Source organism: Vidua macroura, chromosome 4 (genome assembly GCF_024509145.1).
Source record: "Vidua macroura isolate BioBank_ID:100142 chromosome 4, ASM2450914v1, whole genome shotgun sequence".
Lineage (NCBI taxonomy): Eukaryota > Metazoa > Chordata > Aves > Passeriformes > Viduidae > Vidua > Vidua macroura.
In genome coordinates, this window is record NC_071574.1 from 53,802,481 (window position 1) to 53,820,360 (window position 17,880).

The following is a 17,880-nucleotide window of genomic DNA, read 5'->3' on the forward strand; positions in this document are numbered from 1 at the left end:
ATTTTCTGAAAGCACTTTTTTACCTTGAAATGTATTAAAATAAGCCACAAACTCAAGCAAAGGTACAAAAAAATTAATATAAAAAATCACCCTAAAGACATGTATAAAAATAGGATGTATTTTTCAAAAGTTGTCCTATCCAAAATAACTTTTCAAGTGAAATCAAAATCTGCATGGTGCTGCTCACTGACAGTTCTACTTTCAGGGAGAATGACTAAAAGCAAAGTGCAGAAGGCTGCATAGAAGTGCTCCACAACACAATACAAAATGAAATTGTCATATTCAAAATCTAAAGCTATATTTAAAAATTAAATTTGCTTTTAAAATGGGAGACAAAAAATTAAAAAAACGGTTTATTATTACTGCCCCTATGTCTTTACCTTTTCTTTATTTCAATATTAATTCCAGAAATCAACATCATCAATGTAAGAAAAATAGAGGAAAACTAGAGGCTGCATCTAGAGATTTTATTTGGTTTGCCTCCCTGCATCCATTCAAGTACTTTAGGAGTGATCCAATGTCTGTACATGAAAAAGGCACAAGCTTTGCTCAAGAGCTATGATCAGATTAACAAAAATATTCAAACTGATCTTCCCCGAAAGATCAAAAACTGAACTTAACAGGTAACCAGCAATTATCAATTCCTTATCACTGCAAGGTGCTCAGACTTCACATACTTTTAAGAGTCTGAAAAACAAGGTGAGCATGACATGGTGTCACGACATGACATAAATTTTACAGCAAATCTAAATGTACAATTTTCATTCTTCTTTCACCATCTTCCTTGCACTATGAAATCTCTATCATGCATAGGAAATACCTGACTAATTGCATCAGGAAGTCTTACCCTTTTTATTCCACAACACTGCCTATAGCTGCTTCTTTCAGGCTCCCCAGAGCTTTAATTCACAATTTTTAATGTGGTCCATGGGGAGTATTTCAAAATGAGGGATGGAAACAGGATGAAGGCAACAAGAAACACACTGAATCTCCCACAGCTTGTCTAGTTTTCTCTTTGTAATGTAAGCTTCTCAGGACAAAGCTCATGTATTGTTGTGTCACTACCAGCACTGCGTATATAATAAACAGTTTCACAATACTATTGAATTAGTTACTTCCATGTCTTTTCTCCAATTTGTTGAAAGACTTTACCCACTAACCATGCCAATATATTCATATTTCACAGTCATTTAGTACTTGTATAAAAACAGATGTGGTATCTATATTCAAAATCAACATAAAATATAAATTTAATAATAAATTCTAATAATGTTGGAATTTTTAAACATAAGAAATATAACCCGCACATTTTTTTTTCTTAATTGCAGCATGGTTCAATGTAAAGCATTTTTTGACAAAAGTGCACTGAAGTATACATACATATATATGCATGTATAAGTGTCCCATATTCATAGTGATGAAAGTTAATATCTCTTTCAAACACTTTGGCCACAAGGCAGTTCATAGCTGTTAAGCAAAACAAAGGATTTGCTCTGAAAAATTCACCAAAAAAAAAGAAAATGAATCAAATTTTCTCTGACTGGGACAATGAAAATTACCCTTTTTACAAGTGCAACCCCAAAGAACTGGGTACTAGTGGCAGAACTAGGAACAGAGGCTGAATTTTCTGGTTTCTAGCCCTTCAACAGGTAAACTGATTTTCTGCCCCTCCATAGAAATGGTGTTGTGATATCAGTAAAGTCAAATATATAAACTGTCTTCTATCATTAGATGCATGCTAAAACAAACCAAGCGTGATGAGACATTTCTGCTTAAAATTGTTCCATGTTAATTGACATTAGATGCAGAAAGATTTTGAGCTTGAATGCATAAAATTCCTCTGAGATAAAGTCTCTCTGTAGACTCTCAGAGACGCCAAAAAGTGTTTCATCCTAAATATTAAAAAAACTACTTAGGCTGAATGAAAGGGTGCCCACTATGCTTACTTCCTACTGATTGTGACACTATGCAGCTAGGTGAGATGCCAAACTTTGCAATATTCATAATTCACCTGTTAAAACTATGCCTGCATAACTGGCTACATGCTAATTCCCTTCTTACAGGTGAAAGCTGAGACTGGCTAGAGTTATCTTTACTCCCTGTGTGCTTCTACCATTCTCACAATACAGGGCTGGATAGCAGAAGAAAATGATCATTCTTCTAAGAGTAAAAGGAAAAAGCAGATGGACATTTATGATATCGAACTCTGCCCACGTTTCTTATGAGGTTAATTAGTTTATATACCACTCTTTTTCTTGTATTTGCTAAAATAAAATTTCTCTAGACAGTATTCAAGAAGTGATACCTCTTATCCAGAAACAATTGTCTGCATACAGTTTCACAGTTTAAAGAGAGGTTATTTCGTGTCAAAAGCCAATTGAAAATTCTGCTTTCCAGAATAAAAACTCTGCAAAATGTAACACAGATGACTAGGCCTGATAAAATAGGCTACAGAGCATAATCAGGTTTATTAAAATCCTGCAGAACATTTTTCTCTGTCATATTTCTCATAGATAATATATAAGAAAATATAGTATTTATATGTGTAAATAATAAAAAATAGAATTATTTTAATTAGCCTGGTTGGCACTTGCTATTCAAAATAGTGTCACTGGGCTAGACTAAGACTGTTTAAATGTGAAAACTAATCTGATTTGGAAGATAATTAATTTTAAACTAAATGTAGGAACATTAATGCCTTTCTTGGATTCCACCACTGAAGAATATTGAGGGATCTGTAGTAACTGCCAGGAGTCATAACAAACCTTTTCTTTTTTCTTCCTCATTAGCACCATAAATTCCTTAGAAAGGGCAACAAACTGGTTTCCTGTGATATATGCCATTCCTAGGAACTGCAGTCAAAGGAAAACTCACTGCTGAAATGGTAATCTACTGGTGTATGATGGAGAATAAAATTCGATTGTGGCTTCTTGATATTTCAGGAACACATTCCAACAAAAACAAAGAGCTTAATGCTAAAAAATGAAATCGTAAGCGTGTTCATGGTGATAGAAAGGATTTAAAACATGTGTCATATTCGTCATCTCTTAATGTAGATTCTGGTAATATATTGAGAAAAAAATAGAAGATGGAACAGCATTTCATATATTTATAATTTTCCCTAAATGAAATGTCAAAAGTCAGATATAATGTCTGCAAGCACAATAGCTTAATTTTTCCCCAATGAAAAGGGAGATAATACTGAGTTTGTAAGAATGCATAATCAAGTATATATTGGAAATTTAAATATAGCGGGTGCATTTGAGAGTACAAAGCTATCTTTTACTAGTTCAGCAAAATTCAGTCTATTGAATGACTCTCAAAGAGTAAAATGAGTAATGGGTTAAAGCATGGATTGTCCAGTCTTTTTAAATGGTGAGTGGATGAATCTAAGAATCTGTCCTTATGGGTCTATATGAAGCTTGTACGAAGAGACAGGGTTTTTTATAAGATTGAGAAATCTCAGCTGAAGGTTTTAAATTGTTTATGAGACTTTGCAAAAAACAATTTACTTGAATTGAATTGTGTTGTTCACCCTGAGACTAAAGCGTGATCTGGGTGGTGCAAGTTTACTTAATTTAATCCTTTATTCTAGGTTTGACAGATAGTTTAGCAATCTGAGTACTATTGCAAAGACCATTTCTACTGCATCATTTATATGTAAAATTGTGTTTGTCATCACTGAGAGTGCCTCTACAAATTGTGATAGTACACATTTACTAGAAGTAGAACCACTAAGAAGAGAAAAAGAAATCTTGTGCTATTCATTCCCTTTCCCATTGGTTGCCATTTCATATAATATTCCTACTAATAATTTATCTAACTTGTTTTGCAACTAGCTGAAAAAATTACATATGACAATTTGCCTGATAATTTTCTATTGACATATCTTGTTCTTTAGTGTTCTTGTATAAAACAATTGAAAATAAAGGGATACTGGAAAAAGTGTGGTTTTTACTTAAACAAGAAAGCTCTGGGTATATTTGGCCTGGTCATATGAATAAGGTATTTCAGATTTGGCTTTAAAAGCTCTAAATTGACCTCTTCCTAAAGTATAGGAAAATGAGAATCAGATGGATGTATTTTTTCTCTCATTCAAGCAGGACAACAGCAAACAGATAGTAGAATGTCACTTGTCACAAATATCGTTCACTCCCTCATTCTGACATAAAAAAAGACACTACCCAACAATGAAGCAGCTATAGGAGGCAAAGAGGAAAGAAATAGTTCATAAAAGCTATATTACCACTTGCAATTCTGAAGTTCCCAATAAAATGCAAGTTGATATAACAGAAGAAAAAACTTCTTCATTTGGTCTCCCACTGTTTTGGTGCCCTTTCCTCACTGGTATTGTAGTAGGAGGCAATATAAAAGTGTTTTTATTCCATACAAATTGCTTGACTGCTAAACTCTCTGAAATCTGAAAATTACAGTAGTTCCAGAAATTTTTTTAAGGGTTCTTTCTTCGCAATTGTTTCTGACCAAAAAATTAAATACAGAAGAATGAAATTGCAACGAAGACAGAAGACACAATTTTGATTTCATTTCCAGTTGAAGAATAATTTTATTGAAATAAAATTGCTATATTTGAGATAAGAATCTGATCAGAGGTACTTAACAATGCCTTTACATGTTCCACGTTGAAATTTTTTTCTAAGATAATGTCTATATTCAGAAAAAGGTTGAAAATTTCACAAATATATTTGCATACTTAGTGTATTTATTTCTGCAAAATGTTACATCTTAAATATTTTGGTATTTTTTTCCTTTTTTTTCTTATCTTTAGGTAAGATTTCCAAATGTTCTGAAATGCTCTCACAAAATACAGTCCATGGACTGCAGGTATTTCATACACCATTTCTAAGCATCAATGGAACTAAAGAAAAGGGATAGAAAATGCAAAAGAAGCAACCTCTGTTCTGTTTTTTTTGACAAAGATATCGGTATCAATCTTTATGGTTCCCTGATGTTCCTAAACAATGCATTCCAATAGAAAACTGCATTTCTTGATCTCTTTTGCATATTTTCCCTTCTCATTTCTGTATGTCTTAGTTGTAATTTTCTTTATTTATTTTATTAATAATTTATTTTATGCAGAATTACTAAAGTTCCAGACTAGCAATCAAGTTTAAATAAACAATGTCCACGCAGAAAAACTGAATCAATTCAAAAATGAAAGAATTGATTTTTTTATTTTAATTTTGCTCATTGATTTTGTTCACAGAAAACAAAATCAATGTGGTAGCAGCCTACTGACTTTGAAGTTTGATAATATATCTCAGTACAATAAAGAGGTCAAAGCCGCTACTGTATCATAAATTCCTCCACTCAGAACTAATTACTCCAAATGGGAAACAGAGGCAGACTATCAGTTTTGAAGGGATAAACACAAAGGATGAGCTAATTCAGACACAAACACATAACAATCAGGAGAGAAAAAGTATTTTTCAGCATTTGTTCATACAGTTGAAAAGACATACTACGAAGGCAATTCACAAAATATAGTCTTGTTACAAATATAATGTAATTTTCTCACACAGCTATACCAGATTTACATCACAAACTTCAGTGGGCTGAAGTTATACTTTATTCCTAAGAAAAAGACCTTGTTGGAAAATTATTATTCAAATATCCTCTTTTGTTGCTTCTTATGATGAAGGATATGACCAAATAAAATATTTAGGAGAAAATATTCAGCCTTTCTCTAAATCATAAGCTGATATACAGAGTAATATCCAAATACATATATAAAATGAATATAAAAATTTGCATGTGTATATATATACACATATAAGATTGGAGTTGGCACTATAGTCTTTGTTTTTATGTGATGTATATAGCTTAGTGACTGCAGAGTTATTCTGTATATATGGTTTTGATACTGGCAGTTGTACAATCTCTGATACAATTATTCTGGTCTGGAGCACTCTAGCCAAGTGAATTCAATTGTCTTTAGCAAACAAACTGTATGTGTACCATGTGATTGTTGATTTCCCTATTTGCTGAGAGTCATTTAGCATGTTTGGTTTCTTCTTTGTATCTACCTGAGCTTCCTTTGAGAGCCATTTCTCTCAGCAAAAGCTGAAGGCCCCAGTGCCGTTTGACTTGAATCCTTTTCCAGACTCTCTCTCATGTCCCTGAGCAGGTCAAATATTTTCAAATACTAAGACTCTTTCTGGATTTCCAGAATTCCAGTCCTGAGGTATATTTTTTCTTTGTTTATCTAGCATATTGTCAGGATTGTCTTTTGGGGTTTTTTTCAGCAAACCACAAATACTTCATTGATTCAAACACTGAAAATTTAATCTTGTTCACACTCATCTCCCATTTACTAATTCAACAAATCATCTAATCAAATCTCAGTCCTTTCAAGGATGGAACAAAGAAGAAAATGGTGAGTGTTTTCATCCTATTCATACTCCTGAATTAGATGGTATTTGATCCTCTTCCTCCACTTATGATCAGTTCTGCTTACCAAACCTTTCTATGTACCATTTTTTTCCTGTTTTGGATTCTTGCTTCTTTCCATTCTCCATTTAACGTCTCTCCAAATGCATCCAAAATGTAATCTGAATCTCTTGTTTCAAACAGTTTTTATCATGATTTATCATGTTTTTTTTCTGTTTTTTCTAATAGCTTTGCTTTAAAGGTACACTTAGTTCTGCAGTAACCCTGCCCCCTGGGAATCAATGTCTAACATAAAAGTAAAGAGTGTTCATGGATTTTATGATCCAACATCCCTTAGAGTTGGAGGGTCAATTCATAAATAGTTCACTTACGAGCACATACATTCATTTTACATGATTCCTCAATGTGGTCAGGGTGCTGCGTAGTCTGCACTGTATCCACCTACAAAAAATACAGAAATATATGTCTGCTTACTGGGATGTGAGTAGGGTTTGGCTAACTTTATCCTCTACCATGGATCTTACTAGCAAGCAAAAAAGTTCTCTGCCTTAGATGCAAACATATTCCACAGAATAACTATTTTGTCAGCAAAGACAGAACAGTCTGTTTCATACAGACAAGTACAGAAACATACTGTTTCATATTTCTTAAGAAAAAGAAGGAATTAAGTGAACTATGCCCAGAAACAGGCTGTTCTTAAATTATAGACAAATTGGATTGATTTATACTTTTTCCATTTCTTACTTAGAATTACTGCAGACAGAGTAAAAAATAATATAAATGTCTCAAGTATCAGTGGTGAACATAACTCTTCTCCATTAAATGATGGGATAAATAGTGCAGTACAGAGTGTTGAAAGAAGCAAAAAATGGGAAATTTATAAGAAAATAAACAGGCAACTCCTCTTTCACTTCATCTCTCTCACCCAACCATCAGATAAAATGGAGTGAGCAAGTCAGATTTGAAGGGCAACATACAATGACAATTCTATGAACGTCTACATTCTTCAAAATGCTAGGTATCAACTATCTTACTCTAAGGTGGACATAAAGAAAATGGAGAACTATGGAAGAACCTTCTTCCTTTGACTCACTTTGATCAATATACTTGTGAAGGAAATGAGACACTAAATAGACATACACATCTAGGATAAACAGTGAAGGTTTCTGTCCAATATATTCTTCAGAAACAGGACTTAAAATATCACTTGGAATTGGGTCATCCACACAAAAAAAATTAACCCATTATTGGTGATCACATAACATGTTTTGTTGGCATTCATCAGTCTTTTCAGCTTTTCCAGTTATTATTATTACTATTAAATTATTAATAATTTATATTTATTTTACATCACTGACTACTACATCCTTATTTTAATGAATCATTTCTTCTAATCTGTTACACACAGGTAAATTTAAAACCCAGTTACACAAAAGTAGGATAGCAATGTCATGCATCTCTATAAAACATCTTTTCCTCTATGAACATTATCCATAAAAGACTCCTAAATGTCCTCAAATAACAACGTTTACTCCTTAATCTAAATATGATTTTCTTACAGGAAGCCATTTGGGACAAGCAAGCAAAATATTCTGTTCTGGTTGCAGAAGAAATACATTTACACCTCAATGAAATACTTCATCATGACCAACCAAATTACATACAAATGTCTTAGCTCAATTTAGACTGACTTAACCTAACAAAACAAAAACACTAAATAGGCCAAAACATTAAATAAAAGTACAGGTAATGTTCCCACCTACCTACCTACCTACTTACCTATTTTTATCATTCTATGTGTACTTTTCAGTTAAGTTCTTTTAAGTTCTTTTAAGTTATTTTAAGTTCTTTTCATTTAAGTTGAGTACCTCAAAATTCCTAGCTTAACAGTTGTAAATATTTATATAAAAATTAAGTTTTGCTAACTTCAACGAGACTATTCCTGAATATTCACTGGAATAGTAGACTTGTCCAGTATGCAATCAACAGGGATCTGTTAACATGTACTTTGAATACCTTTTTCCAAAATATAAACACAATTGTGAGCATCTGGTGCATTCATAAGATATTTCTGAGGCAGAAAATGTTCATAGATGTAACATATACCGTCTATATTTAGAGCTTTCTTGTATGACAGATACTGATACTGGTTTTTTTCAGTTAACAAATCAAATCATAAATCGTGAGAGAAAAGCTTAAACAAGCAAAAGAAATTACCTGGCACATACAAGACAAAATATTGAATCTTTTTTATCACAAATGCAATACATTAAATCTCAGGCAATCATGGAAGACTCAGTGTGTGTGTATCTATATTACCTGCAGTACACCTGATGCAACATACAAAGGGAAGGATGACAATGCAATTTGTTGTGCCTCTTTATGTTACATCCTAACAAGCAAAAAAGTCTGCATCACCTACCAATCTTTGGCACACACTGCAGGCACAGAGAGCAAACTGATGGAAGGCCTTGCACCTGCACTTAAAGTGCTGCATGCTACATGAGAATCCAAAGACAACGCCGCGACAAATCAATGCTTCAAAATGCTCAGTGGTGCTCAGAAATATGTACAGAAGGACTCCAAACTTAGACTGAAGACAAATTCACACCCAAATCACATTCCCATGCTCTGTGTCATTAGTAGATGCATCCATACATAATGATTGATGGAAAATAATTAGAAAATTATCTTTTCTTTCAAAATTTCTGTTAAATTAAGCGTTGTTTTCCCCATTTTTCTATGGCAGTTGAAGAATCTTGCTAATTTCCATGAAATTGATGTTACTGTCTTGCTCCTCCTTCCATTTCCTTTCGCAAAAATGCACATACACCAAAGTTAAATGAAGAATTGATAGTCACTACTTCAGTTGTTACAAGCAACATGCTTGCAGCTCTCCACTAATCCAGTCCATAATATTAAAATATAGGTCTAGAAGTTTCTTATTACATACCAAGTACACTTGCATATCATAGGCATAATTTCACATAATTTCTTGATAGGTTACAATTATTTTTCCTGAAGATTTCAACGGGAAATTGCTTCCAGAATTTCAATGCTGCAGTACATAAAAATTATTGTAGAAACCACCCCAAATTTATTTATGGATCTTTATTTCTGTTTCTCCATTTTCCTTAACTTACATATTCATTGTCATTGGGAAGCAACCTTTTAGTATTAGTGATATATATTTGCTATTAATTGTAATTATTTTTCATTAAATAAGTGAGAAGCCACACTTTAACAGAGTATAGTGATCCCAGCCATAATATGTTGGTGCAAACTCAGAGTTATTAACTTCTGCAGTTTTATTGTAAAGTACAGTTTTATTGTGGGGGGTTTTGCCACTCATTTCACTTTATCCTTAGAACTATATCTCTGTCTGTAAATATGTTATGATTGCAATATATATTATATATTCATCTGATTGACATATGCACATGACTAAAAATGTGACAGATTACAAGTTTCTGAAACATTCTTGAACAGAACTGAAAGGCACAACATGCTCAATTTTGCCCACTACAGAAAATTCAGATAAAAACATATCTCCATAGATTTCCTGTTACATTTCACAAGATACTCCTAACCTATTTTTAAACTTCTTATACACATGTAACTTCATTTCCAGTTTGTGGCAGAAGTCAAAATAGGATATGGGGAACTATAGAAAGTGTATTGAATATATTTCCTTCAAATGTACATGTTGCATAAGGACAGCTAATTCTCATATTCTTAAATAAACAAAAGAAAATTAATCAGTAAATAAAATATTCACTATCTTTATGTTGTGTCATTTGTATACACATGTAAAGGCCATATCTAGGACAAAAAAATAGGCAAAATGGAACTCGAGCAGTTTTTTTAGAATAAGACATTAATGAGGACTTCTACACGTGATCACAAAAGGATGCATAGATTTTGATAATTAAAATTTCTGTAAAAGGTGTGCTCTAAATTAATATAAAAAATTAATAATCCTGAAAACAAAAATTTTTTAAAAAGTGAAGATTATGAAAAAGTTTTAAAGGGCAACACACCTACAGTTAGTACACAATTTAGCATGATTGTATTCTCATCTAATCTCATTTAAATTAAATTTGTCATATTTTTTCTGTGACTACTTCTGAGTCCTGCATGTTATATAAATCAAGTCCATCAAAACTAATATTTTTAGTTCTAACCAAAACAAAACAAAACAAAAAAAAAAAAAAAAAAAAAAAAAAAAAAAAAAACCAAACAAGAACAACTCAATCAAACAAAAAATTATCCCCTTAACCCATCATTACAAGCATAATAATGATAAAATAAATGTCTATCATCTGTTATCTTTATAAACTTCCCAGCTTATCGATTTCCTTCTCACAATGTGCTTATAAATGACTTTTGAACATTTAGGAATCTATCAAATTCCACCACTTATGTTATTTTCATAGTCACATTTTGCAATAATATGGTGACGTATCGACCACTCTTGATGTTAAACACTAAAGCACCACTGGCTCACAAAGACAGTGGTTATAGACAGAAGAACTGTGAACATACCATTGACCTGAAAGTAATTAATTCATCCCCACCAAATAAAGAATTTATAATTTAGAATTTTAAAAAATCACATCCACCTAAATGTTTAGGAATCAGTTCTTTCTAAACAAACCCAAAATATTGTAAATTAATGATAAGCATATACCTTCTGTTAGTAGTAGGTAGGAATGAAAAGCAAAATAAAATATATTCTAATTAACTCTCTAAACCACTCTCACAGAAGAAGCAGCAATTTTAAAAATTGCCTATTTAATACTATTTACTAGAATGCTTGCCATTCCCGAAGCACAGAACTGTCTTCATTACAATCCACTAAAAAGATACCATTGTTCTATCTTCAGTACATATGCATTGACTTAGGTAGACCAAATTCAGAAATATAACTTGGTAACAGGATTTTGAAGGCACAGAGTGGGATAACATAGTATTAACTACCTAAAAAGTCCCCGTAATGCAAACTTCCATATAGTTTACATTCAAATTATGTAAAACATTTATCAAAATTCAGTCACCTTGCTTATTGATGTACTGCATTAAGAAGCACTGTAATGATAATAAGAATGATACCTATTTAAGTTATTTATTACAATCAAGCCACAGAAACTCTGGACCTCCTAAAAAACTGAACCAATACTTCCATGTCAAGAAAAAAAAAGGTTCACAGAAAAACAGAAGCACAAGTTCTGATATCCTTAGATGCTTCTGTTGCTGCAAACCTCACACTGAGAAGTTTGTGCTGTTCCTTAAACAGCTGACAGAACATAGGTTAATCCTGGTATAGATAATGCTACTAATGGTTTAATCCATCATTATGGAACTAAGGTTTTAAAAGCATGGCCCACGTTTTGTTGTTGTTTTCTTTTTCCCTTTTCTTAGGAATACACAAACTATACTGGAAGGAAAATATCTGTGTAATTGTATTATTCTAAATGGATGAAGTTCCATTTCAAAACTATCAAGATATTTTTATGTTACCTCAATCGCAGAGAGTTGAAATTTTTTGTTTGTTTGTTTCTAAACTAAACATATAGTGGTACATATTTGCTGTTATGACAATATCACTCTTTAATAAGTTTTCCTGATATTTATTCCTAATATATTTATGAAGACCAATCACATCTCCTCTTCCCACTTGCTTTCTTAAGGCTGTGAGGTAAATGTAGCAGTGGCTTAAAACCAGGCAGGAATATTTACCATCTGCTCCACCCTTCTGATGGGCACTAAAGCCTTCAGGGCAGGATTATATGGCATGCCTATGAAGGAACTCATATACTATTGCAGTCTTCAGCTGGGTGTATTAAAGTAAAAGAATTCCAGTTTTGGCTTACCCTAATATACAAAGCAGTGGTTCACAAAGTGATTCAAAAGAGCTTCAAGTATTCATGCCTTGAGGATAGTAACAACTTCTGCCATCCAATTTTAGCTTGCCACAGCACGTCTCTCAGAGCCTTAAGTCTGAATAGGCAGAGCCCTTTTAGTCTTCTCTTCCACAGCTAAGTCTATATTCCATGGTTATTAAACAGCTTTTTCTGAATGTTTAAAAGTAAGCTTAATTCTTCCTGAAAATGATTGACTAGAATAACAGAATGATTTTTCAGAGGAAGTCTCATAATGACTTCTCAAATGATCTGACTATGTCTGTTTCTCTCACAGCAGCACCAAAATTGATGCAGTCTTACATTGCAAAAATAAATTTGTTGTGTCACTAATGCTTCTAGTAACTCTTGCCTAATTTATTTTTTTTTTGTACTGCTCCAATATCATTACTTCCTAACTGAATTTACAACTTCTTCCTGTTTTAACTCCTAAAGTCTAGAATATTTTCTAGTCCTTCATCTAATACAATCTAATTCTCACAAAAATTCATGGTTATCATATTTGTTCCATAATCGAGTCTCCTTATTACATTTGCACTCCTTTTGCTTTAGAATAAAAAGCAAAAATGTTCTTAAGACTGATTCTTGACTCAAGTGCCTTCTTATAATGCTTACCTTTGCAAGAAAACCAATTGTCATTTAAAGTGAATTTCTTACATATTTTTTGATTCCTTTAGTAGTATCCATCTTCCTCAGGTGCACAAATCATTTCCCAGGTGGCACAGTATCAACTGATTGCTGAAGTCCAAGGAGAGAGATTACTAAATTTTCTTTGTCTAAAAAATAGGTTATCTTTTCAAAGTTATCAGATTGGTTTGTATGAACTCTTTTCAGTAAAGGCATTTTCAATTTTCATGCTATCTTCCCTTGGTCTTTATGTCAGTAGCTTAATTTTTTTTTCATATAAACTCTGCTCTACTGTTTGATAAAATATGAGGTCACACTTTAAGACCTTTATCCCTTCTTTTCCATCTTCTCCACTACTTAAATAAAAATAATGTATTTGCTATTCTCCAACAAAACAGTACCTTTTCTTTTTTCCTAACAGATTTATTTAAAAGATGTGGCATGCTTTGCTCTATATCACTCAGAATTCTGTAGTGACACCTATCTGGTCCTGCTTGACTTACGTATATCAGACTCCTAGTTTTGCTTTCATGTCGGATGCTTCCAGCTTTTGCTTCTCCCATGTATATCTCTATCACATCTACATAACCTTTCACTTCTAAGTGTAATAATTGTCCTGATTCTCTCCCTTGCTATTATAGCTTAATAAAGTTTTCTTTTAATCAACCCTTTAATGTCTACATCAGTTGACATTTGTCAGAGCACTTTATCTTGATGATGACCACACCCCTACAAAGTAAATCGCTCTGATTATCTAACTTCCCATCTCCCTCCATTTCCCATTCATTGCAATTTTCTGATCTCATAATTTATTCCATTAAAAAAAAAAATCTTCTCATGCATCTACACAGGATAGACACCTGTGCAGCTGAGACTCTGAGAAGGAGTTTGAGATATTTTTCTTCACAGACAAACATGAAGAATATTTCTGTACCAAAATACCCACATTCCTCCTATTTGTCAATGTATATAAAATCATTGTCTACCCTACTACTGAAGGCCGATGCTGAAGAGAATAAACTGTATTGTACAGGGGACATTCTTTTCCAAGTTCCAGAATTAATCTGCCTAGAGATTTAATCTGCCTGTGTTCTCTATTACTGATCCTTTGTAATTTAAAACATAGTATTATATTTATTTATAATTTCTCTAGCCATCACACTGTACTCACCAAGACAGAAAGAAAATTAAGAATGGCAAGACTTCAGTGTCTTATGTATAAAAAAGCTGAGGTAAATGACAAATATGGTTTTCTAAATGCAATTTTATTTTTAGAGGTTGTTTTAAAGGAGACTTTTAAAATCATTGCCTAATGTATAATCTACACAGAATGACAGCTGTCAATTAAATTGGGTGCTTACTAAGGTTTCCACATGCACATACAAGGCCAGAAAGGACTTAGTGAAATGTTTATGAGAGGCAGAAGAATTACTCAAGGAATTAAATACTTTGTAGATATATTTAAAACAGATCACTGTGCTGTAGTAGAAATAGCAAGCTGATACATTTATTGCTTACTTTGTTAAGGAAAGACTTACTTTTCATCTCATGGGCACAACCGTCTTCACAGGAAAGCTGTGCCTTCAGGTCTTTAGAGACACTGGGCCAGTAATCCCTGTTCAATACAGACACTCCTACTCTACCTGGGGTACAACAGACTTCAGGGCCTTCTCTTGCCCCACCCCCACCACCAGTCCTCAGTCCCTCCTGCTTGTCCTGATTGAGAGAGACATTTATTCTCCTCTCTAGTCAAAATGCACTAATGCATGTGTGAAACAGAGACCTGCTGCTCCTTCTCTGGCGAATAAAACTCCATCAGGCAGCAAAGATTATCCCAAAGGCACAGTAGGGTTCTAAAGGTAGAGACTTACATGGCAGCCAAAACTAAAAGAAAAAGTTATGGAAAGTAGGGAGAGTGACAGATGTAGGGAAGTTGGCTTAACTGTTCTATACAGGATCCTTAGGCAGGAAATGACAAACCTAACAGCCTTTCTATCATATTCCAAAGTACAAGTAGATACCACTCTCACCTAGAAAACTCACTGATCACATCAATGCCTCTCCTGGTAGGGATGTTTCAGTAAAAAAAAAACAAAAAAACAAACCACCTATGAATAAAATGTCAGAAGATGAAAGAAAGCACTTTCACCCACGTACCAGCCATTTGAAAAGAAATGTCACAACAGACATAGGTTGAACTGACTGTTTGAACAGATCACAGAAAACATGTATGTAAAACACAGATTTAAAAACCAACATTAAAGGAGAGTGTTGTTCAATAAACAAAACATAAAATTAGGCTTCCAGAATCCCTCTTATGTGTACCTCCAAGTTACAATCAAAGGGATTTTAAAAGGTACAAATTCTCAGTTAGTCTGTACATTCATCTAAATAATCACTTATGTTATGGAAGCATCATAATGATAAACTAAATTTATAAAGAACAGAACTATTCTTAGATGCAATGTTTTATGTACAACAACACTAAATTGTTGTAACAATACCATAAAGCTGTCTGTATTGTAAACCGTTAACTTTCCTAAAATTAAGTTCAAAGCAAGAAGGGGGTTTTCTGTATCTATGTCTTTCAAAGGAAACATAAATTCCATGCTTCAAACCACTTGCAACTTTTGAAGTCCTTTATCAAGGAGAAGTATGGTGATTCCTAACAAATAAGAGCTTATTTTTATAATGTGCCTTATGAGTACACTATGGTAGATTGGTTTAACTAAAGTTTGTCAAATTATCATATTTTTTTTTACATTTTGCAAATAATTGCTTTTTCTTCTCTATTCACTTATTTTAATGGAAACAGAGAAAGTTATTTCTATCTTTAACATATGATGTAGAATGAAGAAAAACATAAGAAAAAAATAAGCAGTTAATGATGTGACCTTTAATTTCTTAGACACGCTTTTAAATTAAACCTAAAATGACCAAAATTAACCTAGATTTGACAATGGTTATATGTATGAAATAATGTCACATACAAAAGTAGGCTGTCATGCTAAGAGTTCACATGAAAAATATAAGAACTTTTATTTATTGCTTTTATAGAAAGCAATAAATGTTGCATACAAATATTTGTAAGATCAGATGAATCACCTCACATTAGATTGCACTCTGGTGATTCAAACATAGAATACTTTACACACTTCCAGATTTTAGGTAACTACTAATGCTTTTGCTCATAAATTCCTCATGGCCAATTAATATATGTACAAAATTTGCATATGGGAGTACTAAATATACACTATAAACCAGGTGTAGTACTCAGGAGTAAGACACATTAAAATGGCTGCCCCATATCTTGGAGGGGGGATGAGCAACAAAAGATATTTTTCCAACTAAGTTTCAGGAGACATATGTACACCAATGAAACTGTTCCTAGCCTGGCTGGCAAACAGAATACACCAGCCAAGACTGATTGGTTGCAATTCTAGATATTTTTGTGGGGGTTTCTATTTCAAAGGGAAGGATGTCTCAGGAAATAAAAATGAGTGTATACTTCATATATATTTTAATTGGTTTTCTGCATCATTGTAGAGCATTTTACAAATGAAAGGCCTCTCTCTCTTTCTTTAAATAGCAAGACTCCTGAGCTGATTTCATCTTGAAATTTGCATAACCTTTTCCCTGATGCCTTTTCAGTAGTTACTTCTTGTAAATTGAGTCCTCCTTTGGATGCCTACAAACATTGAGAAATTTCTAAATAATGGCTTAGCTTCTTCAAGAAACTGAGAGACCTTTGAAGACATTTTCTTAAAGACTTCATGTAACATATCTAAGGGAAAAAAACATTAATGCTTTGCTCCAACTTCTGGCTTTTCTAGAAACAAATAAATACATGGTGTATGTCCATAAACACCTTCTGCTTTGTAGGATGAAAAATACTTAAGTCCCTTCTGTGTATCAGGCAGGAGCTTGAGAAATCCAAGGCTGTAGATATTTTGTTTGGATCCGCTACTTTTAAAAAAATGCAAATTCATTTTGTGATATTGTAGAGATGACTAAAAAGAAGGAAAATATCTTGACAGTTTTTAGTATAATACAATAACTAAGCTGTGTTGGAGCAGATTGCCAAATAAGACCAATTCATTGCAGAACATGAAGAAAGCAACAGCAGCATGAACTCTGGTGTTTCCTTGTCAGTATCTGCACAGACTGTGGGTAGCACACAGGGTTTTTACTTTATGGATAGTGGGTTCCACTCTCAACAGAACTTTAAGCCTCAATAAAGTCTTTCTGCAAAATATTTTGAGTTAAATGTGAAAGGAACAAACACTTGCAGCAAGTCTTATGCCACAGTTAAAAGTAGCAGAAGAGAAACATACACTGGTCCTTTACCCTCACTGCTCACTGTCCCCCACAGAGGAACAAGAATTTCATTATGAGCATTTACATCTGCTCAAGTGGAAACCATTCTCAATAAACTCTTCCCCTTCTCTTATTTTAAAGACTGTATTTACAAAGCCTGTCATTGTAGATGCTTGCTAATACCCAAAATGACTGAAACCAACAGGCCAGATCAACTTTTTGATTCATGATCCACAGAAGTGCAGCAGGAACCCATGAAACTGAATGTTTAGAAAATCAGATCTGACAAAAACATTCTTCTGAAGTTATTTACAAGATATAATTCTGAAGACTATAAGACTTCATTTCAGTTTCAAATTTTATATAGATTATGTAACTATGTTTCATGAAAGTCTGTTATTATTCAAAATTATCTAAAAATAACAATTAAAGAAGAATTATGCTACTCATGGAGTGTTTTACATTTAATAAGTCACAGTTCTACTATATGCTTATAAAGAGAGAAGAGGGAAGGAAAAAAATAAAAGGAACTAAAAAGGTGTTGCATCTTCAATGTGTGCAGACATTTTAGATCTACTTGATTTACTCAATTTGTTTTAAGAGTGAA

General features: G+C 33.1%; 1 protein-coding gene across 1 annotated transcript in view; it reads right to left on the bottom strand.

Annotated features, from left to right (window-relative positions):
* The window catches only part of PCDH7 (protocadherin 7), a 267,841-nt gene that overhangs the window by 210,622 nt on the left and 39,339 nt on the right, over nt 1-17,880 (bottom strand). The window contains exon 2 of the mRNA XM_053976475.1: nt 6,790-6,849. Within this exon, the coding sequence (XP_053832450.1) occupies nt 6,790-6,849 (60 nt within the window). The remainder of the gene's footprint in view (nt 1-6,789; nt 6,850-17,880) is intronic.